Raw genomic sequence first — 27,649 nt, 5'->3', positions numbered from 1 at the left:
CATCACTGAGGCCGGAAAAAGATCCTACAAGAACAGGACTAACGACCACTGAAGAGAATCATTCAACGCGACGGTAGTGCAACCCTTCCGCAAATTGCTGCGGATTTCAGTTCTGGGCCATCAACATGCGTCGGGGTGTGAACCATTCAACAAAACATCATCGATATGGGCTTTCGCAGCCGAAGATCCACTGGTGTATCCTTGATGACTGCACCACACAAACCTTTACGCCTCGCCTAGGCCCGTCAACACCGACATTGGACTGTTGGTGACTGCAAACATGTTGCCTCGTCGGACGAGTCTCATTTCAAGTTGTATCGAGCGGATGGATGTGTACGGGTATAGAATCACCTTATGAATCCATGGGCCCTGCGTATGAGAAGGGGACTGTTCAAGCTGGTGGACGCTCTGTAATGGAGTGGGCGGGTGCAGTTGGAGTGATAGGGATCCCCTGACACTTCTAGATACGACTGTGACAGTTGACACGTACGTAAGCATCCTGTCTGGTCACCTGCATCCATTCATGTCCAGTGTGCATTCGGAATGACCTGGGCAATTCCAGCAGGACAATGCTACACCCCACACGTCCAGAATTGCTACAGAGTGGATCCACGAACAGTCTTCTGAGTTTAAACACTTCCGCTGGTCACCAAACTCACGAGACAAGAACATTATTGAGCACATCTGGGATTCCTTGCAACGTGCTATTCAGAAGAGATCTCCACCTCCTCGTACTCTTACGGATTTATGGACAGCCCTGCAGGATTCATGGTGTCAGTTCCCTCCAGCACTGCTTTAGACATTAGTCGTGTTAGGACACTTCTGTGTAATCGCGGGGCCCCTACACGATGTTCAGTTTCTTTGGCTCTCCAGTGTATGTTCCAATTGTTAGAAGATTAAAAGTAAGGTACAGAGACATAACAATAGTCCACAACGTGAAGAAAACCCCAGTGCGAGTAATAAAAGTGGAACGCCAAAATAGAGAACTTGTGTTAAGAAAGGCGTGAGGCAGAGTTGTTGCTTCCCGGTGCAGTTCTACTTTTCCGTCGAAGACGCAATAAAAATAGTAAAAAGAACGTTCTGAAGAGGAATAACAGTTCAAGAGGAAGACATACCAATTTTAAGAACCACAGACGACATAGCCCTTGTGTCCGAATGTAATGCAGGCTTGGAAGATAGGACCTGTCGAAAGTAACGGCCGACATACTTAACATCGAACATGGCTGAAGTATAAACAGGTCAAAGATGGAGAGTTGTAGACAGGAGAATAACGAATTTCTTAACATGTAAACTGTGAACGATATGTTGGGCTACAAATCAAAGAATTCTTCTGTCTAGGAAGCAAGATTACACACGATAATCGAAGCAAGAAATATTTCATTATTATACCGGCACAAATGAAGAATGCTTTCTTCAGTAAAAGAGATCTACTTATATCAGATGCTCACGTGGAAAAGAGGAAGGTGGTCCGTGAAGAGTACATGCGAAGCACAACACTGTATGGAAGTGAATCGTGAACAATCGCAAATACGGAGAAACAGAAACTATAAGTATCTGAAATGTGATCCTATCGAATAAAGTTAAGAAACTAAGTGTCGGGGTAAAGTACGAATTGAAGTACTGTTTAAAATGTCTTGGATGGGAAATATTGATACACATTATTTACAGAAGAATGCAAAACATGGTAGAGTCCGACCTTGGAGAAGATCAATTTGGGTTTCGGAGAAATGTAGGAATACGCGAGGCAATACTGATCCCCTGACTTATCTTAGAAGACAGGTTGAAGAAAGACAAACCTACGTTTATTGTATTTGTCTAATTAGAGAAAGCTTTTGACAAAGTGAGACTGACTTACTCTTCGTAATTTTGAAGGTTGCAGGGGTAAAATAACAGGGATCGAAAGGCTATTTGCAACTTGCGCCGAACCCAGACTGCAATTATAAGAGTCGAAAGACATGAAAGGGAAGCCATAATGGAGAAGGAAGTGAGACAGGGTTGTAGTCTGTCTTTCAGTCTGTCCGTTGAGCAAGACGTGAAGGAAACCAAGGATAAATTTGGTAAGGGAATTAAAGTTCAGCGAGAAGAAATAAAAATTTAGCGGTTTGCCGATGACATTTTAAATCTGTCAAATGCGACTACGGAATTGGAAGAGCCGTCGAACGGAATGGTTAGCGTTTTGAAACAGATTATATGCTGAATAGTGACGGTTATGGAATGTACTCCAATTAAATCAGGCGATGCTGAAGGAATTAGTAGTACATGAGCTTTGCTATTTGCGCAGTAAAATAACTAGTGATTGCCAAAACAGGAAAGATAAAAAATGCAGACTGGCAATATCACGAAAAGCATTTCTGGAAAAGAGGAATTTGTTAAGATCAGCTATAAATTCAAGTGTTACGAAGTTTTTTTCTGAAGGCATTTGTCTGCAGTGAAGATGAAACGCTCACAATGGGCAGTTCAGACAAGAAGAGAATAGAAGTTTCTGAAATGTGGTGCTGTAGGGGAATGCTGCAGACTACATGAGTTGAACGAATAACTAATGTGGGGATACTGAATCGGACTGAGAGAAAAAGAAATTTATGGCACAATTTGCCTAACAGAAGGTATCGGTTAATAGGACACATCCTGAGACATCAAATAATTGATAATCGACAATTTGATAATGGAAGGAAGTTTTTGTGCGTGTGTGGGCAGGGGGGGGGGGGCGGACCAAGACTTGAAAGTAGTAGACAGGTTCAAGTTGCGGTGAAGAGACTTGCACAGAATAGACTAGAATGGAGAAGAGCATCAAACCAATCTTCTGACTGGAGTCCAGCACAAGAATAATAACAACTGAAAAGAATAGATGAGGAAAGAAGTCTATAGAACACAATTACCAGGACAACTGCTATGACATCCAAGAATAGATAATCTTATGTTTGAGAGCATTAGGTGGGGAAAATACTGGGTTAGACCAAGAACAGAAAATATAAAACATTTTATAGGAAATGTTATGAGTAAGAGAGGAAAATATGGCTGACGGCATCAGACCAGTCGAAAGTCTTTGAAAATAACCACCTTTAAAATAGTTATGTTGTTCACTCAGAATGAAGTAAGAGAAAGAGAATGACTAGCACAGTCATCACATTTTTTCGAGAAAATGGTAGTGTGTTTGGCAGCATCTGTAGCAGTGTGGTGACTCAGGGAAGAGCCCACACACGTGTTCGACAGCAAAGTCTCGGCAGCCCTTGCGGCCAGTAAAAGTTAAAGGCACTTCCCTGCAACTACTGGCTGCTGCACCTGCAATAAAGAACAGATTACATGACTTAGGAAATGTGTAACCGACGCCGCAATACTTCAGCAAAAGTCAGCTTAGCGCTGCCTCTACAAAGCAGGGCGTGCTCTCCGCAAAGGACTAGTTATGTCAAGAGGAGCCATTAAGTAAGAAATAATATTGTCGTAACTTCACAGAGCTGTATGAAGGAAAACGTAGTCTCAAGTCTCTAGGGAAAATATGAACGTCGTCGCGTGGAAACGAATGAATGTCCCCCAGAAATGAAAAACGGTGTCCGATGCGCAGAGTTTCCTTTTGCATTGTCGCGGGATTTCTCAAGAACAAAGAAGGAGTAGCCCATTCATTATTTTGAGGTATTCCTCTGCTATTTGGCCCGGCTTGGCAAGGAATGTTTTTCCTGATAACCTTATCCCTGTTGCTAGTCGACTATCCTTAGATCCAAACACCAGATGCATTGCTGAATAGCTCAACGTTTTGAGGTGCTCGTAATATACAGCGAAACCTTGGCCACTTTGTTCCATAGGTTTCCTCGAGTTCAAAAATAGTAAACGTCGTACTTATGTGAGCTATTTTGACAGATTTCCCAAAAATGCGTTTGCTTTAATCTCCAAAAACATGTCATTCGATTTTGTTATTCAAAATATATAACGCCACTGGTAGTTTTAGTATACGAGTATCTATAAAATCTCATCCGAGTACCAAGCCAAGACGTAAAACTTCCGTCCACTTCCGAAACAGTGCTGAAAAGAAATACCTCTAAATTTTTTGTGTGAAAACTCTTAACGCTTTTTAAATAAAACAAACGTTGTTTACATTTTACATTTTTATTCTTCATGTCTCCATATTTGCGAGCCCCTTGTCGCTAGAGGACTCCGAACTGTAGAGTGTGAAATGGTGGTGTGTAACGTAACTATGTCAGTGCGTGAGAAACAGCGTTGTGCAATCGAGTTTCAAATTCGACGAGTTCGTCCACACACGGAGCACCTTCTCTTTCAGCATGGCAATACCAGACCACACACGAGAGCTGTGACTTCTGCAGCAAGGTATGTTCACTGTTATCGATCATCCTCCATACAGTTCCGACTTGCCCCATCCGATTTTAATCTGTTTCCAGAACATAAGGAACACATTCAAGGACTTAACTTTGAAAGTAATAAAGTGGTGCAAGAAGAGGTGAAGTTATGGCTCCGTCAACAAAGTCAAATACTCTACAGTGACGGTATCGACTAACTGATCTCTCGTTGGGAAAAATGTGTTAATCTCCAGGGTGACTATGTTGAGAAATAAATAAGCAGACATGAAGAATAAAGATGTAGAATGTTCATAAAGTTTGTTTTAGCTCGAAAGCTTTCTACAAACAAAAACAGTGACTTAATTTTTTTTATTTTTTTTTTTTCATTGCGTGAATGCCCAGAGACGGTCACTGCAAAATCTGTGACGTTTCCTTCACGAGACAATGAGAGATTCAGTGTTTCCTATATGGATAAGCTAGTCAAGACCTGGAGATGAAACATTCAAAACTCAGTAAAAACCAGTGGAAAGGCCGATTGCAGGGTATCCTACAATGAAGGTAATAGCGTTTCGATTTCTAGCGACAGTTCACACGGAAGATGTGAAATCGTGAATGTCAGACTGAATTATGAGTAAGGGCGTGTGTTCAAGTGAGCCGCTGGCGTCGATTGAAGGAAGCAGGGTAAGAGATCAGGGTGCTGCGTAGGATACAATGATTTCTGAAGCGTCTTCTCAATGAGTACTATATAAGGTGTGTGGAATTCAGTCATTGAAACCATACACCAGTTACAAGAGTGACGGCACTCGTTACAGCCAGAGGAGGATAAAACCTGAAAATCGCTTGCGACGAGGAAAATCGCGTGCACAGTATTCTAGAATCGGACTGTAGTGTTGCTAGTGGAATCTGTTCCTAAGGCGCTATGATCATAGCCAGTTTGTACTGTAACTTGCTGGAAGAAACGCATCGGCAACTCGCAGTTTGTGCCGTGGCAGGCTTATCTTGCCTGTTCTTGACGCGCGACAGTGTCCGGTCACTTAGAACACAACTGATGTCAACTTCTGGCAGGCAACAGTACCCCTTCAGTCCCTTACAGTTCCAATCTAGCTGCGCATCAAATCCTTAGGTGCTCCACGGCGCTTAATTGGCGACAATGAAGAGAGGCTGGTGTTGACAACAGCTCTTATCATAATAGACGAGAATACACTAGAATTACACTTGCGATACGATGAAACTCTCAACAAAGAAGCAAATTATACACAAGCATAGTGGAAGGTAGCTATAGTAAACACGATTCCTATTATTATCTGTGCGGTTCTTCACTCACACCGTACTGGAACATGCTGACCCAGTGAACCTCATGAAAGCCATTAAAGAAATAATATAACAACAGAGTGAGTCCAACGGCGTTATAGCTTACGAATCCCCGTACGATGGCAATTAACACATATCTCGCCTTAGTTTGCGTTTGCGCAAAAACAGTATGTGGTAATAGATGGAGGTCGAGACCTTTACTTATCTGCAGAGGCCATCACTAGAAAGGAAGATTAGCATCTGACGCCGAAGTTAATAAAGACAGAACACAGGCTCAAATATGACCAGAATTGTGACAGAAATCTGTCGTGGTTTCATTCATAAATCGCCTTACAGTCACTTAAAATTATTTAGGCAAAGCGCAGAAAACCAACATGAGGATGGCTGGATGAGAGTTTGAAGCCGCCTCATCGCGAATGTCTCATATCTGTCACTTCGCTCTGTGGACAGTGGTTCGAAATTCCTGACGACGGTAATCTTTCCTTTCAGTTAAAATTATCACTAGAATTCCTCATGGCTCTACCCTCCGACTTTTCTTTTATGTTATTGCCCTTAAAAAACTGCCACATTGTGTGGCTCACCCTGATATATGATACGCCGAGTTAAATCAGGGCTTATCACACATCAACACATTGCAGCTCTGGATCAGGTAACAAAAGACTCACTTGATTCCCTAGTGGATTAGTGTAATGCTCCCTTTGCAATCCAGACAAAACTCAACACCACCTTGCTGGATTTAGAAACTACATCTGTGAAACTCTTAGGTACAAGTGTCATTCCAAAACTGCTCTGGGAGGAACATATCAATCATGTTTGTCAAAATACATGCACTGGGTAACATACATCAAATAAAAACTAAGAAATACAGTGGACAGTGGTTATCTTCATCTGACGCACTTTAAACTATTCTCGTCTTTCAAATCACTAACATTTTGAGAATAAAAAATGAAAATTATTTTGCTTAATGTGTAAAAAGTGAGCACTCTCGCTTCTCTTTACAAAGGGCGAGCGAGGCAGCGCAATGGTAAAAGACACTGGACTCGTATTCGGCCGGAAGGCGGTTCAAATCCCGTCGAGCCATCCAGTTTTTGACTTTACCTATTTTTGAGGCAAAGTCTGGGGCGGCTCCTTTGAAAGGATACGGCCGATTTCCTTCCCCAAACGGAACATGTCCTCCGTCTCTAATGACCTCTTAGTCGGCGGGGACGTTAAGTCCAAATCTTCCTTCTTCACAAAGCCGAGGATACTGACAATTGTCAACGTGGATATTTATACTTCAGCAGTCTATATATATATATATATATATATATATATATATATATATATATATATATATATATATATATAGAACGTGCAGCCAACGAAAAAATACGCTGTTGTGATACAAGAGCTAAAGCAAATTTGGATATAGCAAGGCACAGATAAGCAAACACGAGAAACTCACAGAAAATAAACCCAGTCAAATTCTTCAACAAACTGTGACTCTGTGCGCGATCTCCGTCTATAAAAAATGTAAAATGAAGTAGTCTAAATGGTTATCAGTCAATTGGTATTATAATTTAAAATTGTTTTCTGATATCCCACGTACTGACACTGCTTTTAAAAATTTTATGAGATTATACTACAGTGGCCAGCTGCATTAATATTACCCCAATATCAATAACGACAAAAGCTTTTAAGAATTTTATGATTTGGTATACTACTTTTATACTACATTATTATCTACTTTATAACTAGTGAGTGTAGCTTTTACAAATTTTACTATTATTACCAATTTTTGTGTCCTATACTTGTTACGAACTGTATCAATGACGAAGCCTATATCACACTATACAGTGACCCCTGACTAACAACGATTCTTGATTGGCTGGCTCTGAGCACTACGGGACTCAACATCTCAGGTCATCAGTCCCCTATAACTTAGAACTACTTAAACCTAACTAGCCTAAGGACATCACACACATCCATGCCCGAGGCAGGATCCGAACCCGCGACCGTAGCGGTCGCGCGGTTCCAGACTGAGGCGCCTAGAAACGCTCGGCCACCACCAGCCGGCGATTCTTGACTCCTGAAAGGTTTCATAAAGTCTCCCTGTGTAACTCCAGGGTAGAGATGAAATAGTCTCTTATTAAAGCGCAAAGTTACTGCCTCTATTGTTATTGACATACAGGTAGCACTTAGCTTCTAATGAGGTCCTCATCATTGTGACAATAAACACTAACAGAAAAAGGATACTTGTGTCTTGTTAACTGCGAGCCGCTTATATTCTAACCATTGGCACGAGAATTCGACAAAAACTGCCCGCTTTGTTTCGTTGGCGACATTTACTTACCGTTGAAAACTTTTCAGGAATTCGCGAAACAGTCACTCATTCGCTATTCTGTTCAGCCTGTCACTTTTTCGGTTTTTATTTAGTTCACATTTGATTAATAAGTCAAAGTAAGAGACATAGACAGCAGCTTATCAGAAAGAAAAGGAGGATCTTTAAGGTTTAGCGTTCCGTGTTTATGAAGAGCACAGGCTCCCATCGATCAGGATAGAATTCGTCCGTGACCTACTCACAGGAATCGACTCTGAATTCGCCTTACTCTATTTAGAGCAGTTTTAATCTGTTAACTCAACCACACAATAAATCATATTGACCGAACATGCAGGATTTATGTAACGCAGGAGTTATTCGACAGTAATATGGCATCACTCAAAGTCAGATTACAGCGAGCTCGTAATTCGTGACAGCTCGAACTGCGTTTCATATACGACCGATACATTTCATTTTTACTCGCAGTAACATATTTATGCGGTGATCTGTTAAGATCTGACACAGTAACACGTACTTACAACTGAGGGGGTGACAAGGGGAATTGTGAACAGTTTTAGTTATACTGAGTGACACATCTAAAGAAAGTCAATGGATGTTTTAAGTAAATCTGGATATTTCTAAGAAACTTTTATTGTATACGTCGGATAAAAGATTATTTTACTCAGTTTTACCCATTAACCCATACTTTGATTTGAAACATGAGTCACTACGGACACGTTTGTGATAGCGCGTTAAACAATAAACGGTGCATTTATCTTCAGTGTTATCTGTAATTTCTAATTATTGAATCCTAGATTCATATCCGTGTAACCCTTCCCCTATTGCTCATTTCGCCACAACGTAGCAAAGGATATTGGCCTTATGGGCTCATTGGTAACTAAATTGTGTAGCTAATTTTGTCAAAAATACAATTTGACTTAAGCTGTCAACACTAAGCTACAATTTCGCTTGATCTTCCTCTCTTTCTCTTTTACTCTTTCGGTCGCTCTCCAGAAATTCTCCATAAACAGAAGCTTTGACAGAAATTTCGAAGATTTACATCCCAGTGTAACACCCCCCTCTGTTTACATAATCCACAAAAAATGCCAAGAATTTTTCCTAGAAGAATGATAGCAACTATGAGGATAAATTTTATCCAACAGCCGGCCGGAGTGGACGTGCGGTTCTAGGCGCTACAGTCTGGAGCCGAGCGACCGCTACGGTCGCAGGTTCGAATCCTGCCTCGGGCATGGATGTGTGTGATGTCCTTAGGTTAGTTAGGTTTAATTAGTACTAAGTCATAGGCGATTGATGACCTCAGAAGTTAAGTCGCATAGTGATCAGAGCCATTTTTTTTTTTTTTTATCCAACAGCACGAAATTCAGGCAACACTGTTACTGGAATAAGTGGCCCCACATCCAAGCGTGTTCTTTTCTTTTCAGAACATAAACGCTGACAGCCGCGTTCAATCAAATGTCTATGTTACATCGTAAATTACTGCACCCTTAGGGCACTAGCGCTAGAGACCAACATGTGGATCCAAAATGTAGTTATTCACATCATGACTTTTTTAAATTATCTTTTATCTCAAATGGCAATTGGTCTCCTTCCAATCACACACGATACCACATCTGATAGCTTCGCCTATCTTTAAGGTCTGTGATACTGACAGCGAATATGACTAAACTTCTTCTTCTGAAAAAAGAAAGTCAACCTCGCCACCCTATTAACAACGAAAGTTTCGTTAATACCACAACGTTACAAAGCTTCGAAAGATGATGTAAGTTCAAGATCCCGATGACTCCGATGCCACTAGAGAGGGTGCACTAGCTCAGCCGGACACAAATGGAAAAAATAAACTGATGCCATTTTATTTCTTTACTTTTTTATCTGTTTTATTCACTTCCTAAGATCAGAGCCTTCATGACCTCTCTTGCATCTAACCAGGCCGTGTTAGACGATAACAGTGTTCTGCGTTCAGAAAATACTGTTTCAGTTGTGTTCGAGAGACAGATCATCCAATAACAGGGGCATACTAGTACTACTACTACTAATAATAATAGTAATACTTACTTTGAACTGTGACCCACTTCTGGACATCTTATCCCGACATTCGTGTGAAGTGATTTAGGATACAACGGGAAACTCTTAGTAATAGTTTTAAAGTCACAATAATCTCTTTTCCACCTTTTAAATTCTGAGCTTCCCACTTCTGCGCTCGCACATAGAACATTCGTTTCTAATTAGATTTTTATGTTGTCCCTGAGTTGTCGCTGGACAGAGAGAGATGCATTTGCGGGCCGACCAGTGTGCGTGACTGGCTGTCGGCTTTTCACACTGACTTGACGAGAAAGCTGAGTTCAATCCCACTCTGAGCCTCACCTGGACTACTGACGGAATAGTGAAACACGACACGCATTCTAACATAATTTACAGATTTTTCCTACAAACGGCGTATTTCGCTTCAGTGCCTCACCTTAGGATAACTGCTCGTTGGTTACAACATTCCCTTGTTTTCTATGCCGATCTTATGTTACCCATAGCCAAAAATTAGCTGTGAAATTAGGTAGGACTGGGAAAGCTAGTTGGAAGATAGAGCACCTGCAGTAACATTATTGTGCCATGTGTGCACTGAGGCTAGCAAAAGTTGCAGGTTGTACTACTGCAAGCGTTGAATCTGTCACCTACAACACCGGATCTTTTTTGGGAAAACTGCCTGTCCTTATAAATGTACTCCAAAACTTAATAGTGTCGACCATTTACGTGAAAATTACTCTCAAGAACTTGAGAAAGTAGAAAAATGTGGGAAGGATTTTTGCTTTCCTTGGGGTCATCAAAGACAGGCTAAAACAGTATGAAAAAAATAAAAAGTACATAGACGTTGAGACCGTTGAAAAAGAAAAAGAAGAAAAGTTCCATTTCATTTCTTTAAATTTCTAGTTATTATCAAATCACCCCAGATGTGCCAATTCCTCTACGACTTACGACACATACAGAATATAATGAAGGGACTGATGACACTGTGGAAATCATTAGGAAAAATGTGGAAAAAGAAAGGTATGCTCCTCGGCGGAGGCCAGCTACAACAATTCCAGTTTACTGTTACGTCAAATAATGTACATAATCCAAAGTAACGTATACGTATTCGTAGGCTGTGGAACGATAGCAGACGTGAGCAACAGCAAAGTGTCATAAATGAACCTTTTCCATTCGTGAATTTCCATCATGTAGCTCTTGTAAGTGTTGCGCGTCTAGACTTGTCTGTACCTCTGAGTAAAACCGTACAGAAATATTCTGGCGCATACATACAACACGTAACTTTCGCTTACACTTAAAATTGTTTCCCGACGGAGATTTGGTTATTTTTAAGAATTTTTGTTAGCCGACAAAATCATAACTATTCGCCGTATCATGGTTTCCTTTCTCACCGCAACCATCTTCAGATCATATTACTGCCATGGCAGTATGTCAGCAAATTATGGCACGCTTAGCTACATGCTACGTCAAAAATGGAATTCCATTTTGATGTCACGTGTAGCAGAACTTGCATGTGTCTACTGTCAATAGTACGCGAAGTACTCCCTGCTACACAACATACGGTGGCTTGCGTAGCACACATATGAATTAGATGTAGAAATGTTGACCTAATTGCTTTCCATAGACTGTTTCTACAGTTTTTCTCTGAAGCCCCTGCTCAACTCCTGTCAGTAAGTCTATGTTACGATACATGGTCCTTGCTTAACGTTATACTTCTTTGGCTTCTGTGTCATATACGATAAGATTTACCATTTCGAATCAGTGCTCTTCTTTAAGACCTGGCATCCTGAATTGAGAAATATATTCTGGGAAAATTCGCAAGTACCTGCTCTGAAGAATCTTAGACTTAGATGTTGTACGAAGTTGTTCGGCGCAGACAGGTTACCTTCTGGCTGCAGCGCGGGAAGTCTCCGCCGCTACCAGGACGCAGGTCCCACAGATTAATATCTAATTGGCCGACCCTACGCCTCCTGAGCCTCGACCGGGCTGAGGCCTCATTTGCACATTCCTCAAATGCCCACGCGATGTCGAATGGAACACTTCCTTCTATCCTAAATGCATTTCATCTCGACTTTTCGACGAGGCAAACGTAACGGTTTCATCGAGTTCGCAAGAGGTCCACGTCTACAGTCGCTGCTCGTCCAATGAATATATGCGTTGTTGACCACAGAACGAGCGCACAGTCAAGCTAGAATACAGAATCTAAATTTGCTCTACGGGTATTCACGAGAAGAGAGTTGTCCTAGTTCCAGAGACTGACATTAACGAAGGCTGAACATCTCTGTAGCGCTTTCGTACGGATTATACTAGCAGTGCGCCTCTAAATTACTCTAGTATTGGTCGCTCTAGCATCTCGTACGTGACGTCCTTGGGAGATACACTTTACTGCACTTTACTCCTCCAATAAACCTAAGTTTTCGACTCACCCTACGCATTACAGATATTGCCATTTCGTCCCATTTTATTCGGCTTCTTAGTGCTACCCCTAAGTAGTTGCCCAGGAATGTATATATTCCAGTCCATCTCCTGCTTCCCCTCTCTCTGTCCATCTGCTCCTTCACGTCGTCTCTCTCCATCTCCTCCACCCACTCTCCCCGTTCGGCTCCTCCACTCCTCTCCTATTCTCTTGCCGTCTCCTCCCTTTCATCTCTCTGCCCTGTCCATCACCTTCCACACCCCTCTCTGTCCATCTACTCGTTCCCCCTCTGTCCACCTTATCCTCCCTCCTCTTTTTCCAACTCCTCCTCCCCCTCTCTTCGTCCATCTCCTCCTCCCCTCTCCCAGTTCATCTACTCCTCTTTTCCTCCTCTGTTCAACTCTTTCTCTTCCCCTTTCTCCTCCCATCTCCTCCTCTTCCCTTCATCTGTCAATTTCCTCCTACCCCTTTCTCTCTCCATCTTCTCCTTCCTCCTTCTCTCTCCACGTTATCATACTCACTCCAGTACGAAGCTAGTGATTCTTACCCACACAGTATTTCTCTCCATTTCGTAACTAATATGTGTACCAAATTTGGTTGAAATCATTGCAGGGATACAGGATGAGCTTCTTACCCGTAGCTTTTCTCCCTTACGCACATGTGAAATATGTCTCACATACATTTACCATATTTCACACGCTATTTTACACATATGTCACCTATATCTCTACCGAATTTCGCCCCGCGGTTTCATTTTCACCCTGCTCAATGTTCATCACCTCATATCTCTTGAATTACTTGTTACTGTAATCTCCTCTTCCCCCCTCTCTTCATTCTCTTTTTAACGACCCACAGAAGCCTAAAAATTACAAAGTAATATCACAATATTTCTGTTATTGGATTAAAACATTGTATATACTGTAATTTGGATAAAAGGTGAAGGGGATCAAATGAAAACGAAACAGATGGAAAGAATGTACGTTGTCCGCTTATTATTTCTCAAGTAATTGCGGTAACAGTTAACATATTTATACCACTGTGAGACAATATGGTCAGTGCCGCCATGGAAAAATGTTTACTGTTTCCTACAGCACCATCATTGTACCCAGACAAGCACCTGTTCAACCGAAGCAAAAATATAGGCGCGAATGTTTCTTCAGGGCTCCAAAAATGTGTAAATCGCATGGACAGAGGTCGGGACTGTATGGAATATGTGTAAGGGCTTCCCAGCGAAACTGTTGCATCGTGCTCGACACAGCCATAGCAACACATGAGCGGGCTGAAGAAAGACAATCGTGACCGTCGATTTCCTTCGGACGAAGAGGTGCATGTCTGGATACAATCGTGTTTCTCTAGGCAACAGCAAACATTTTTTCATGACGGCTCTGACTATCTCGTCTCACAGTGGGATAAATGTATTAACAGTTATGACGAATACTTAGAAATAATAAACAGATGACTTGCTTTTTCTCCGCTCTGTCTCGTTTTCATTTGACTGCCCCCTTACACATCAGTTCTTAGTACATTGCTTCATAATTTCCACGTTACTGCAGTTCAGATAAATACACCATCTGGAAAGTATTTACACAAAAATTTGAGAAGTGCCTGTGTCACACAATTATTTTAAGACGTATAATAGCAACAAATTTTCACACAACTTACACGGTATAAAATTTAAGTGTGCACTGACACTGTGAGTACTTCCCTAGCTCTAAACTGTGAGCACAGGTTTGCAGACCATGGCTATGGGAGCATAAAGATGGTAAATGGGAGGAATGCTGTATTTTTTTGTTTCGGGAAAGAGAGTGTTTGCTTTATTTTTTGTAGAGCCTCTTTCCCCTCCTGTTCGGCTTACAGTGTTTCGCAGGTCTCCTCCTGTGCACTCACGAATCGTGACAGCTTTGTTGCGGCCAGCAAGTACGGCCAGCTTGTGGTTTGGCACCTTTTCCCGCCCGTTTCATGCAGTAAACTAGTCTACGAGAGTCAACAAAACTTAAAAGTATCCAGTGTTAAACGAAACTTGCAAATTTTTTTCAGACTTTATCGCCTCTTTCAAGACGTTTATTTCTCACCATACCGTATTCTCCAAAACTTTGAAATTTGCTCATGTAAAAATATAAACGTTTGTGGTTGGATACGATAATGCAGTGCCTGTGTTATTCTGATTACGTTCCTTTGGATCTGCCGATACCGGACAAGCGACTTTCAAATAAAACGTCTGATCTGTATGGGAATATACATAATGGATGTACGAGTCCAGGTCGTAGACGCATGGCTGACGACATATGGAAGCTTGGGTCTGGCCGTCAGTCGTGCACGGATAGCCAAATGGCGAGGCAACCGCTCGCTATTAGCGGGATGTCACGTTCGAGTCCCGGCCCGACACAAATTTTCATTGTCGTCATTTCATTCTACAGCAGATGGTTGTCCTTAACCGCAACTGCGAATTTATTTCAGTATTTGTAGTAAGGTGTCGTTCGGGAGATTCATGACTCCTCCCCCCAGGCCTTGGCTTGGCACTTGAGTCTCAGCCACTGTACATACACGAATTTGAACCCCGCTCGTCTAAAATACGAAACCACTGCGTGAAGCACTCTAAGGAGCACGTCAGGCCTGACAGGATTTCCACCGTCTGTCTAGTGTGCAGCCGTGCGTGACCACGCAGGGCGCATTTTTCTGACCCCTCGGAATTCGCGACCCACGTTTGCGTAACGACGGTTGGTTTCCACATGTGATCGTATTAGCTGACTTTCTTCCACAAAATATCGACTGCACGTACAAAGTCAATAAATTATTGCTGCAGGCTGGAATGTCTTTGGCGCCTAATTTACATTTACGTAAGATTTCAGTTACATTTTGTATGAATCAGTCGACTTCAAAATGTATACTACGCTTTGTTACAGCAAGACAAGTAACTTTTATTGATTGCTGTAATACACGTCAAACTGGCATCGACACATGACACTATTTTTGGACGTAGTCACGAAGTCTACGTAAACCACGAGTGGAAGTTCTACCAATCATTCAATACTTCAGAGACGGAAATTCGATCCTTGGTATTGCGAAACAACTCAGATCATTTAAGAAAGGCAAGTCTTGCGGCCCAGATGGTATACCACTCAGGTTCCTTTCAGAGTACGCAGACACAACAGCGCCTTTCTTAGCAATCATATTTAACCGCTCACTTGGCGATAGGTCTGTTCCGAAAGACTGGAAAGTAGCACAGGTCACACCAATATTCAAGAAAGGAAATAGGAGTAACCCATTGATTTACAGCCCGCATCTCGTGGTCGTGCGGTAACGTTCTCGCTTCCCACGCCCGGGTTCCCGGGTTCGATTCCCGACGGGGTCAGGGATTTTCTCTGCCTCGTGATGGCTGGGTGTTGTGTGATGTCCTTAGGTTAGTTAGGTTTAAGTAGTTCTAAGTTCTAGGGGACTGATGACCATAGATGTTAAGTCTCATAGTGCTCAGAGCCATTGATTTACAGATCCATATCACTGACCTCAATTTGCGGTAGGATTTTTGAGCATATACTGTATTCGAACATTATGAATCACCTTGAAGAAAATGACTTATTGATACATAACCAACACGGATTCAGAAAATACCGTTCTTGTGCAACGCGGCTAGCTCTTTATTCCCATGAAGTAATGAGTGCTGTCGACAAGGGATCTCAGATCAATTCCATATTCCTAGATTTACAGAAGGCCTTTGATACCGTTCTGCCGGCCGGTCTGGCCGAACGGGTCTAGGCGCTTCAGTCTGGAACCGCGCGACCGCTACGGTCACAGGTTCGAAGCCTGCCTCGGGCATGGATGTGTGTGATGTCCTTAGGTTAGTTAAGTTTAAGTAGTTCTAAGTTCTATGGGACTGATGACCTCAGATGTTAAGTCTCATAGTGCTCAGAGCCATTTGAACCATTTGGTACCGTTCCTCAAAAGCGACTATTAATCAAATTGCGTGCATATGGAGTATCGTATCAGTTGTGTGACTGGATTCGTGATTTCCTCTCACAGAGGTCACAGTTCGTAGTGATAGACGGTAAATCATCGAGTAAAACAGCAGTGATATCTGCCGTTCCGCAAGGTAGTGTCATAGGCCCTCTGCTGTTCCTGATTTACGAAATGATCTAGGTGATAATCTGAGCAGCCCCCTTAGATTGTTTGCAGATGACGCCGCAATTTATCGTCTACTAAAATCATCAGACGATCAATTCCAATTACAAAATTATCCAGAGAGAATTTCTGTATGGTGCGAAAAGTGGCAATTGTCACTAAACAAAGAAAAGTGCGAGGTCATCCACATGGTTACTAGAAGAAATCCGATAAATTTTGGGTATAAAATAAATCGCACAAATCTAAGGGTTGTCAATTCGACTAAATACCTAGGAATTACAATTACGAGCAACTTACATTGGAAAGACCACATACTGTAGGGAAGGCGAAACAAAGACTGCGCTTTGTTGTCAGTACACTTAGACGATGCGACAAACCTACTAAAGAGACAGCCAACATTACACTTGTCCGTCCTCTGCTGGAATATTGTTGCGCGGTATGGGATCCTTAACAAGTAGGATTGGCTGGTTCAAATGGCTCTGAGCACTATGGGACTCAACATCTTAGGTCATAAGTCCCCTAGAACTTAGAACTACTTAAACCTAACTAACCTAAGGACATCACACACAAACATGCCCGAGACAGGATTCGAACCTGCGACCGTAGCAGTCCCGCGGTTCCGGACTGCAGCGCCAGAACCGCTAGACCACCGGGGCCGGCTAGTAGGATTGACGGAGGACATCGAAAAAGTGCAAAAAAAGGGCAGCTCGTTTCGTGTTATCGCGCAATAGGGATGAGAGTGTCACTGATATGATGCGCGAGTTGGGGTGGCAGTCACTGAAACAAAGGCGGTTTTCTTTGCGGCGAGATCTATTTACGAAATTTTAATCACCAACTTTCCCTTCCGAATGCGAAAATATTTTGTTGACACCCACCCACGTAGGGAGAAATGATCATCATAATAAAATAAGAGAAATCAGAGCTCGAACGGAAAGATTTAGGTGTTCCTTTTTCCCACGCGCCATTCGAGAGTGGAATGCTAGAGAAGTAGTTTGAAAATGGTTCGATGAACTCTCTGCCAGGCACTTAAGTGTGAATTGCAGAGTAACAATGAGATGTAGATGTAGATGTAGATGTAGAACCGCTGAGAGACCGTCCTCATAGCTGAACGATACCTCCTCCCCCCCCCCCTACTCCCCGCTGCCCACGTCCTTCAGCTTACTGAAAAGATAGAAATCATACGTTGCAAGGTCCTTTTGTCACTGCCTTGGTTTAATTGTTGGAACCATTTGACTACGAATGTACCCGACATTGCATTCGGTCCATACACTGCAAGAATTTCACGGCGATTCTGCGTGGAAAAAAAAAATGGCTCTGAGCACTATGGGACTTTACATCTGTGGTCATCAGTCCCCTAGAACTTGGAACTACTTAACCCTGACTAACCTAAGGACATCACACGCATCCATGCCCGAGGCAGGATTCGAACCTGCGACTGCAGCAGTCGCGCGGTTCCGGACTGAGCGCCTAGAACCGCTCGGCCACCGTGGCCGGCTTCTGCGTGCAGTTTAGACATTTTGCCCACAATAATCGCACTGTCCCACGTACATCAACTTCGGAGCACGTATTCAGTTCCCGTGCCTTTTTAATCGCTCACTGTGGTGGGCCTGTTACCTGTACCGCAGCAAAACTGTGTCTGCAGGCAACTGCAAACATGTACTCTCTACCGACAATGCACTCCTGTTGTGCAGTGGTCTGTGTGGCACTACGTGTGAAACTTACTATCTGATGTCCCAGGATATATAACAATCTTCTGACAACAGCTGATTTACATTTGCAGTATTGTGATTTCTTTGATACCAGACACGCTAAATGGATTTACTCGTGTGGATACCGGTGAGTGAATGTAGCACACACCTTCACTCTCAGATTTAAGACAGCGTCATTTTAACACACGTTTCAAGAACAAAATTGCACGTTATTCTTGGTGATATAATTGGCTCTCTACGGAGTACTGCTTATTATACCGATTCATCACACCCGATACCGGATATTCTATAGGTCGTATTAGATCAATGTGGTTACATCACCTATTGCGCTCCTACAAATGATGCTATGTGACGAATTTCCTCGGAGAGGACAGTCGAATGTAAGTAAAACGCTATATTTTAATTTAAACTGAATGACTAATATAACCACACTGAAACATTAATTCTCTCGTGAGCATTCATCACAATAAGATTATAATGAGAGAAACTTTATTTAGTCACAAAGTGCGAGTGAGTGACACGCATCGACATGTTATGTTGACAATTCTAAAATTTAGGAAAAAATAATAATTTACCATTCAAAAGTCACTCACGTTCTTTTGGTATTGCGAAACAGAACTATTTCAAATTGCTATAAATATTGCCTTAATCCCTAAGGATCTGGCTCTCTGCGAGGGGTGCTATTTTAAATCCTTTTTTTTTTGTTCGAATCTCGCTGTCAGGCAGTAATGCTATTTAATTGCCTTGTGACCCACAAAGTATGCCGTGGTTAGTGCGGCTTTGAAGCAGAACTGCTTCGGACGAAGAAAAGGTGGCGCGAACACTCTCTCCAGCGAAGAGTATCTGTTACTTGTGGCTAGCACATTTAAAAAAAATTTAAAGTTAGCAAAATGTCATCCATGAATGCTTGGAATCAAGAGTAATGTTCTTTTTTTTCACAATGAAAACGTGATAATATGTTTATATGTTTCCGTCAGTTAATGTTTTATCAGCAAAACGCACCAGCAGCTGTGAAGTAGCGGAACTGTAGATTTCGACCTCCAACTTCGCACTTCTGTATCTGCACATATTTCTGCTCCCGTAGCGATTACCAGGTATATTTCGCTACAGCCCTATGTCGGAACTGATGCAGAACGTGATGACTGCACAAAGCGCATCTTCAGATGAAGTACTTGCCTCTTCGACTAGCACACCTAATCATCGGAAATTACTATGATCCTGATAGAGCACTGTTTTCCTTGAAAAGCGAATAGCGTAAAGATAGACCTACGCTCAATCTTAGCATTTATTAAAAATATATGACGGGCTACTTATTAAATTTAAACTGATAAAGACTGTTACGAAACAACTATTCCACCGCAGTCAGAGACTCCACGTGGTGGGCTGACATCGGCAGAACTGTTGAATGGAACATAATCAGTCGAAAAACTGAAATACGTGATTATACCCCCGATGTCTAACATCAGGTCATGGGTCAACATTACACGGTTCTCATTTAACACTTGCCTCGATAAGCCATATCGTGTAATCAGTTCCTCATCTACCTCTACACATATACCACAAATCAGTATTATCGATTTTCTTTCCTGTTCCATTCGTGCACTGAACGAGTAAAACATGACAGTTTGATATGCCTCTCCATGTGTCCTTATCTCACTTGCTCACTACTCGAGAAATACGATGCCATCGTCATAACGGTGGCACCGTCTTCTAGTCTCTGAAGCAACAGAACAGTGGTTCGCTAGAACAAAGTCGGCTTTTTTTCAAGGACTCCCATTTAATTTGGCGAAGCATTTCTTTACTCTTTGGTATAGGCTATACCGTACTGTTACGATTCTAGCAGTTCGTCTTTCAGTTCGTTCCATGTCTGTTGGCCTGCCTACTAGATCACTCCAAACAATGAATAAATGCTCCGTAATTAGTCGTACTAGCGTCTTTTATGCGAAATCCTTTACAGATGCATTGCGTGTTCCCACAGCCCTTCCACCAAATTGTTCCCTAGTACTGATTTTACGTATGAGTCCCATGTCATATCGCTTGTAAGCATTGCCTCTAAATGTTTATACGGTGTAAAGCGCTCGAGATGTTCACCACCAACATTGTAACCAGCCGTGTCGGAGTCTTTGTTGTACGCATTTTACATTTATCGACTTGATGAATCACATATGACATACGGTACTTAAAAAAATAGCTTTTAGAGGGTCAGTATAGAGAAGATTTAAGGTACAGATATGGAAATGAATAAGAACTGAATCCCCTCTTTCCCTCCCAGAAGTCATCGAAGCGTCTTCACTACCATTTAAGGCAGAGCTGGTGCAGACCCGCGTTACCGACAAACGTGTTCTACAAGCGCTATAGGTCAGCGCACTGCTGGCTTATCGTCAGATTCCGCCTCTACACTGTTCTCCAGCGAATCCCGCAGAGGAGAGAAAGAGACGCAGACAGTGACAAAGTAAGTGTCCGGCGCTCCGCGAGGCGCCCCAGGGAAATCGCCGCCCGCTGCCGCTGCCCCTACTTTATACCGGCGGGCCGGCGGGGGGCGTGGCCTGGCGCCGGCACGCGGGGTGCGGCTCGCTCGCCGTTGGCTGGCAGGCCGGGGGGCGTGGCCTCCGCGGTGGCGCCGCATGGCCGACTCTGGGGTACACCGCGCACCCACCCACACGCACGCACTCACACACACGCGCGGCGCCACCACTCCCACGGCAACAACAAAATGTAAATATTTATTTTCCAGTCGTTAAGCTTTGCGGTTTGATGCCGTCGCACTAATTAAATTTGTCGCTAAATCAGCAGGCTGCTAAAACGTGAACACGAGGCGTTTAGGAACTAACACGACCTCGCACAACTACCGCTGCGGAAAATCTACATACGCTGTTGAGCAGCGCCGATTGCGCATTGTTTAGAAATGAGAGGCACTGTCACATTACAGCGCTTTTAGCACACTGACCTGGAACAGTTTGTTTATAACGCGGCAGTAACGATTCGAGGACCCAGGAAGAACGATAGACAGAATAAAAATGTAAGTTCATGCATTGCTGATACCATATCGACCACATACTGCAGAAATATTAGTACACGAGCACTGAATTTTTAAATTTATCGATAAAATGAGCAATATTAAATAAATCATTTTGTTACATGTGACCAGCTCATTCTTTCACTGCATGGAACAATTAAATTATCGTGTTTCCAACACCGCTTTATGTTTCATAAATACACTTACCTTTCGATTATTCGGTTTGTGGGATTTGCAGACGTCCTCTTATAATTAGGACAAATATTATGCTTGTCACTCATGTTTTATTACGCATACAGCGTTACTAAAACACGCTGATCTGCTACTGGAGTATGCAGCACAATATCCGTTGGACTACACCGATGTTTTTACTTCCGGAAAATGAGAACCATCTTCAGGAGAAAGTGAATTAACCACAAAAACAAAACAAAAATAAGTGGACGACTATTTTACGAAAGTGATCTAAAAGCAAGTGATATGGCAAGTGTAACTTTGCAAATAAGTTGTCAGTTTCTGGCGCGTAGCATGTAAATGTAATGAAGTGGGCATTCACCTGTGGCATGTAGCATGTTTATTGAATACAGTAAATTACAGTTTCCGTGAAAAACATGTGTATTTTGGATTATCCGAATTTTTCGGTATTGGGGCAGTTTCGGGTCTGTATTAGTCCGGATAGTGGGAAAATTGTTGTATGTATTTTAATACGGTGGGTGTTTCCCTTCTATTTGCTTTAAATACATCGAATTAATTTATACTACACTGAAAAAAAATTATTTTCTACTGTGACATGAAATACAAGTCTGTTTTGTAAAAAAATTTCTATTTACAGTTATCAAATTACGTATTTTTGGTTCGATATACGATGAACAGCAAAAAATTACAGTATGCCTGAATAGGTAATTCATTCTTCACGTCCAGTAGATATCTTGCCGCATCATTCTTGTTCCATCGGGATGCCGCCGCTCTACGTGAAATATAATTTGTCATCTTCGTACGTAGCAAGCAACTTCATTTCTCTCCGTGCTGACTGAAACATAAACATCATAAGTAAAAACTGCTAGTATCATGTGCGACTGTTACAAACATTGCCATATGAAAGCTGTGTGCTCCCTAACACGATAAACTGTGTGAACCGTCAGAAACAGTGGATATTTGCACGTTGGCCACTCATAACAAACAGGACAGTGTGATCTTTATCATCAGTACTAAGTTATTCTTCAAGTAAGGGTATGGAATGGTACATCACAGGAAACTCACCATTCGAAGCATGTGTTAGGATCCTAATCCGGACAGAACATTTGATGCAGTTGCTGTAGCTACAGGGAAAAATTTCTCCGCCCCCTCCGCATTTCCGCCGTCACCTGCAGCAAAACAAATCTAAACAGCCTCATCCATCGCTACATAACAGACTACCAGTTTATCTTAACTTAGAAGAAGGTTCGACCTGTCATCGCTCGCAAATTGTTAGCGTGCCTTCCATGCGATGTTAGGAGCTGTACCGTGGAGTACATAAAATCCCCTGAAAAGCCTTATAAAATTTTATGTCTCAAAATTGTAACGATGCACAGAACATTTTGTTCACATATAATCATTCATTGCAGGTATCTCATTAATTGGAGGACTCTGTAATGAACGAAATGAAATAATTTCTCTTCTTATTATTTTACGAACAGAACGTTAGATATCAAATCCTATTTTTCCGACAGGCTTTATTTTTTACGAAGTCTAGTACTACAATGTTTTCGGTCAGTGTTTAGTCAAAGAAAGTCCGTAAACTTAACAAAACAATTCTTTGTTTTTAAAAAAAAATTATTTTTTGTTGTTTTCTTTAAATTATTGATTTATTCATATTACATCTAACCAGGCATTCTACATATTTTACATTACATTCACGTAACGACGCTGATAATATGAAAAGACTTATATTTAATATGTCGTAAAACACTTAGAAGTAATTGTAAACAGTTTAAAGCAGTAATAGTTACGGTAGAAAAAAAAAGTTTACGTGAGTTCATGAAAGATAGGATAACAAGGACAGATTACAATCAGATAGATTGAAACTGAGACCACAGGGAGCAATAAGAGAAGACTTCTATTCACGGCTTCTGTAGAAATTTCGTAATTTTATTTCACGGAGCTTACATGTTTTGTAGTTGTTCCCGTATTTCGTCATATAACACATAGCTACAAGCTGATATTATTTGTATCTGGGAAACATAAATTCGTAGGAATTGATTCATCCATGAGGAAAGGCAACGGATGCTGAAACTGTTAGAATGACAGTTTTCTTGGCGAATAACGATGCATAAAAACTGACAGTTCCATATAGCGCGATTGTGTGAAAAATTATTCATTACAGTTAATGCGTTAGTCACGAAAATTTGTTTTGTTTTGTCTAATTGAGTTACTATAATATAAAAAGGTAACATATTTCATCAACTGTTCCTACGACAACAAGGAGTATGTTAAGCTGAGAAACAAGAAAATACTTCCTCGGTATTGGGGAAAAAAAATAACGTGTTCAAATGTGATGGGTAGGCTTTCCTCTAAGAATAAGTGCTCTACATTTTCTAGTGGTTAGAAATCACGCAAAAATAATTTTTTAGAATTTCTCTTGTAGCTCAGATGCTTTACCGAATGAATGACGAAGGATTTACATTGCAAACAAACTCTCCAAACAGATTTTCCGAGAGATTAGGTTATCACGAAACTTTCTATATACTTAGGTTTGTTGCTGTTTAACGACAAAAAGTGTTTTTTCGCTCTCACGAAACATTTCTTGTGGACTGACTAACTGGACTTGAAGAAACAGGGTAGAGATAATACTAAATAAAATGCAGTGTAATCTCTTTATACCTTTAATGCAATCAGCGTCTTATCTGACAATAATTTCCATGCTAAAATTTCTATGAAAATATATGTGGAAGTTCGGAAAGCTGGTGTCTTATAGAAGATACACGTCATAAATAAATTTGTAAATACGGACGCTATAAGACATCATGGCTGTCCCCTATCCCGAGTAAATTCTGATCTGTCGGAGCGGTCACAACGAACCCGTATGTCTGTCTTCTCTAACAATTCACACACAGGTTTCGCATCACTGACCTGCTGATCGTTTGTATCTCGGGGCTCCATTGTCGCTACGCCCACGTCACCAAATCGCACGTCCGGGTCGTCTCTGCTACCTGAAAAAAAGAGGAACAGTTATTTCCTTGTAACTGTCAACTCGGCGGTGAAAAATTTCTTCCAAATTTTGAGCAACTAAATATTCAGTTGTCCCTCAGGAAATCTGAAAGTGGTAAGGATAAAACACAGGGAGCGAAGAGTTACGAATAAAAACGTTTAATGTGGTTATGGCACTTGTCCCTGCTGGGGAGTTCGGCTTCGTGGTGCAGTTCTTTTATTTGACGCCACTTCGGCGACATGCACGTTGGTGATGACAGCAAAGTACACATCCAGTCGCGCGTAGAGAATATCCCCGAGCCGAACCCTGCGCCCCATGACCGATAATAGTCGTCGCTAATCACAAGAACATGAGCTGCTGACATTTATCTACAATTCCCTCAGAAACCAGACTGCAGCTGTAAGTTTCGATGGAAATGAAACGGTAGCATAGTTGAGAAGTGTATGAGACAAGGTTGTAGCCTATCCCCCATTTTATTCAATCTGTACAGTGAGCAAAGACTAAAGGAAACCACGGACAAATTTGGAAAGGGAATTAAAGTATAGTGAGCAGAAATGAAAACTCTGAGTTTGCCGATGACACTGTAATTCTGTCAGAGACGGCAAAGTACTTGGAAGATCAGTTGAACGGGTGGACAGGTTATAAGATGAATATCAACAAAAGTAAAATAGGGTTACTGGCATGTAGCCAAATAAAATCAGGTGCTACTGATAGAGTTAGATTAGAAAATGAGACTAAAAACATTCGACAGGTTTTGCTGTTTGGGTCGTAAATGAACTGATGATGGTCGAAGTAGGGAGGATATAAAATGCAGACAGGCAACAGCAAGAAAAGCGCTTCTGTAAAAGAGAAATTTGCTAACGTCAGATATAAATTTAACTGTTAGGAGGATTTTTCTAATGGTATTAGTTTGGAGTGTAGCCTTCTTCTGAGGTAAAACGTAAACAATGAACAGTACAGAAAATAAGCGAATAGGAGCTTCTGAAATGTGGCGCTACAGAAGAATACTAAAAAAAAGTGGTTCAAATGGCTCTGAGCACTATGGGACTTAACATATGAGGTCATCAGTCCCCTAGAACTTAGAACTACTTAAACCTAACTAATCTAAGGACATCACACACTTCCATGCCCGAGGCAGGATTCGAACCTGCGACCGTAGCGGTCGCGCGGTGGCAGATTGAAGCACGTAGAACCGCTCGGCAACGCCGGGCGGTTACAGAAGAATACTGAAGAGGCCTGAATGTAATTGGGGGAAAAAGTAATTTGTGGCACAACGTGACTGAAAGAAGGGATTGGTTAATAGATAACATACTGAGGTATCAAACAATCTTCAGTCTAGTAACGGAAGGAAGTGTTAGAGGTAAAAATCATAGAACGAAGCCAAGAGACGAATAAAGTAAGTAGATTTAGAAGGATGTAGGTTGTAGCAGCTATTTTCAGACAAACAGGCTTGCAAAAGTTAGAGAAGCATGGAGGCTGCATCAAAACGGTCTTAGGACTGAAGGCTACAACAGAAGTCTTTATCTATGATTGGTGACTACAATAACAATTATTAATATTTCACTTAAACGTGTATTTGCAGTTGTAAGTAGCGACCAATTAGTAGCAAAGTGTGGTTACAAATGGCGGTTGTGAGATATAAGGCAAGTGTAGGCTTTCCGTCATATCCTTGACGGCTAAAGGCGTCGCGGAAATGTGTCACCGTGCTGTCACACCTTATAAACGCAATGTTCAATCCGAAAGCTTTATTATGGATTTAACTGAGTCTTTCGCCAAGCCTGAGATTTAAATTTCTTCATTTTCTTCTCCCTAGCTTTATTCGTATGTTCTTCATATTTTTTTATGTAAATTATGTCGCCGCCAACAAACAGAAGTATATACCGATGTCCGCTCCCCGTTCCATGTTTCAGAGCTATCAGGTCAATTTTAATAAATACTCTACACTGAAATCCCTAAGAGAAGTGAGACAGATAACTGATGAATATGTACCGCTAGTTACATGGACATGTAAACAGAGAACAAATATAATTTCCGAAGACATACGCAACAGTAGCGAATTGGAAATTTGGAAATTTGTGGTAAAGTCTTATGGGACCAAACTGCTGAGGTCATCGGTCCCTTTTTACACACTACTTAATGTAACTTAAACTAACTTAGGCTAAGGACAACACACACACCCATGCCTACCCCGCGCGGCATAGCAAATTGTTTACTGATTTTTTAAAAATATATAAAACTCCAATTAGAAGCTGTCTGCAGAAATTCCCGCGAAGAAAAGTATTAACAAGAATTATACTATGAACAATAACAATCATGACGGTAATGAGTGGAAAATAGTTAAGAAACACAGACTAAGAAAACTCTGCGTCAGAATTTTATTGTTCTCACTGAATGGTTCAATGGTCGCAACGTCATACGGTGTATTTCCAGGTTAGCAATAGTGTTAGTAGCATGATGTACAACGTGTAGCAGCGTCCAGTGTTTCAGCGATAACCGTCTGGGTAGTGACGGTGCTCACTGTTTGCTCTCATAGTGCACCCCACGCAGTAAACATAGTAGCATAGAACGTTTTATTTGTGTTACATTATATCATTACGGCTGAAAGATGTAAAATGTCACGTTTCTCTATGATGGCCGATTCCGCTCCAACATTTGGAAGTGAAGATTTGTAGAAAGTGTCGCGACTGACGTGTGAGCACGTGATATGAGTAACAATGTTTGTATCGCCCCCAAGTCCAGATACTGCAAAGCAGTAGGCTGAGGGAAGAAATAGTTATCGTAGGTTCCGGGGTATCTGCTACGTTCCCTTTTCTGAGTTCGTTCCACCGCAGCCACACGGATTATTTTTACGGTGGCAAAAAGCTGCTGGAAAAGACAGAAGAGGCCTACCGGGCTAATGCTTTACTGATGAGCTTGTGAAACATAGCGGAGCAAATGGTTCCGATTTTTAGGCTGTCGCCTTTCGAAACAAGATCATTAAAGATGAATGAGTCTGTGCTTTTTCTGCATTCCGTTCATTGGCGTTGTTTGTGAATATCATTAACTGAAATTACAGAACTGAAGACGAAGAAGCGGGAGGTGAACAGAAGGATAGATCTTTAAGTTGCAAAGGTAAAAAGTCAGCACTGCACGGGAGTCAGTACCGCCCCCCCCCCCCCCCACCACTACCAATGATAGAGTTTTCCTTATTTTGCAGGACGCCGCATGTTTCTTTAATCTCCAAAACGAAAAAAGCGAAATGAATGAAATAATGAGAAATGTTACGTGTGCATTCG

The 27,649-nt window shown here is 41.8% G+C and overlaps 1 protein-coding gene across 3 annotated transcripts in view; it reads right to left on the bottom strand.

Annotated features, from left to right (window-relative positions):
• Positions 1-21,934: 21,934 nt before the first annotated feature.
• The window catches only part of LOC124556693, a 136,217-nt gene continuing 130,502 nt past the window's right edge, over positions 21,935-27,649 (bottom strand). For 2 of the 3 annotated variants that reach the window (XR_006968660.1, XM_047130668.1), the window contains exons 3-5: positions 24,296-24,375; positions 22,448-22,551; positions 21,935-22,217 (exon numbers count right to left, since the gene is read on the bottom strand). Coding sequence is in view for 2 of the 3 variants with exons in the window: in XM_047130668.1 (XP_046986624.1) it covers positions 22,507-22,551; positions 24,296-24,375 (125 nt within the window). In the remaining variant the exon portion in view is untranslated. The remainder of the gene's footprint in view (positions 22,218-22,447; positions 22,552-24,295; positions 24,376-27,649) is intronic. The other variant, XM_047130669.1, reaches the window with a different exon arrangement.

The sequence above is a fragment of the Schistocerca americana genome, chromosome X (assembly GCF_021461395.2).
Source record: "Schistocerca americana isolate TAMUIC-IGC-003095 chromosome X, iqSchAmer2.1, whole genome shotgun sequence".
Lineage (NCBI taxonomy): Eukaryota > Metazoa > Arthropoda > Insecta > Orthoptera > Acrididae > Schistocerca > Schistocerca americana.
The sequence above is the reverse complement of the archived record's forward strand: the minus strand, read 5'-3'. Positions and strand labels throughout refer to the sequence as shown.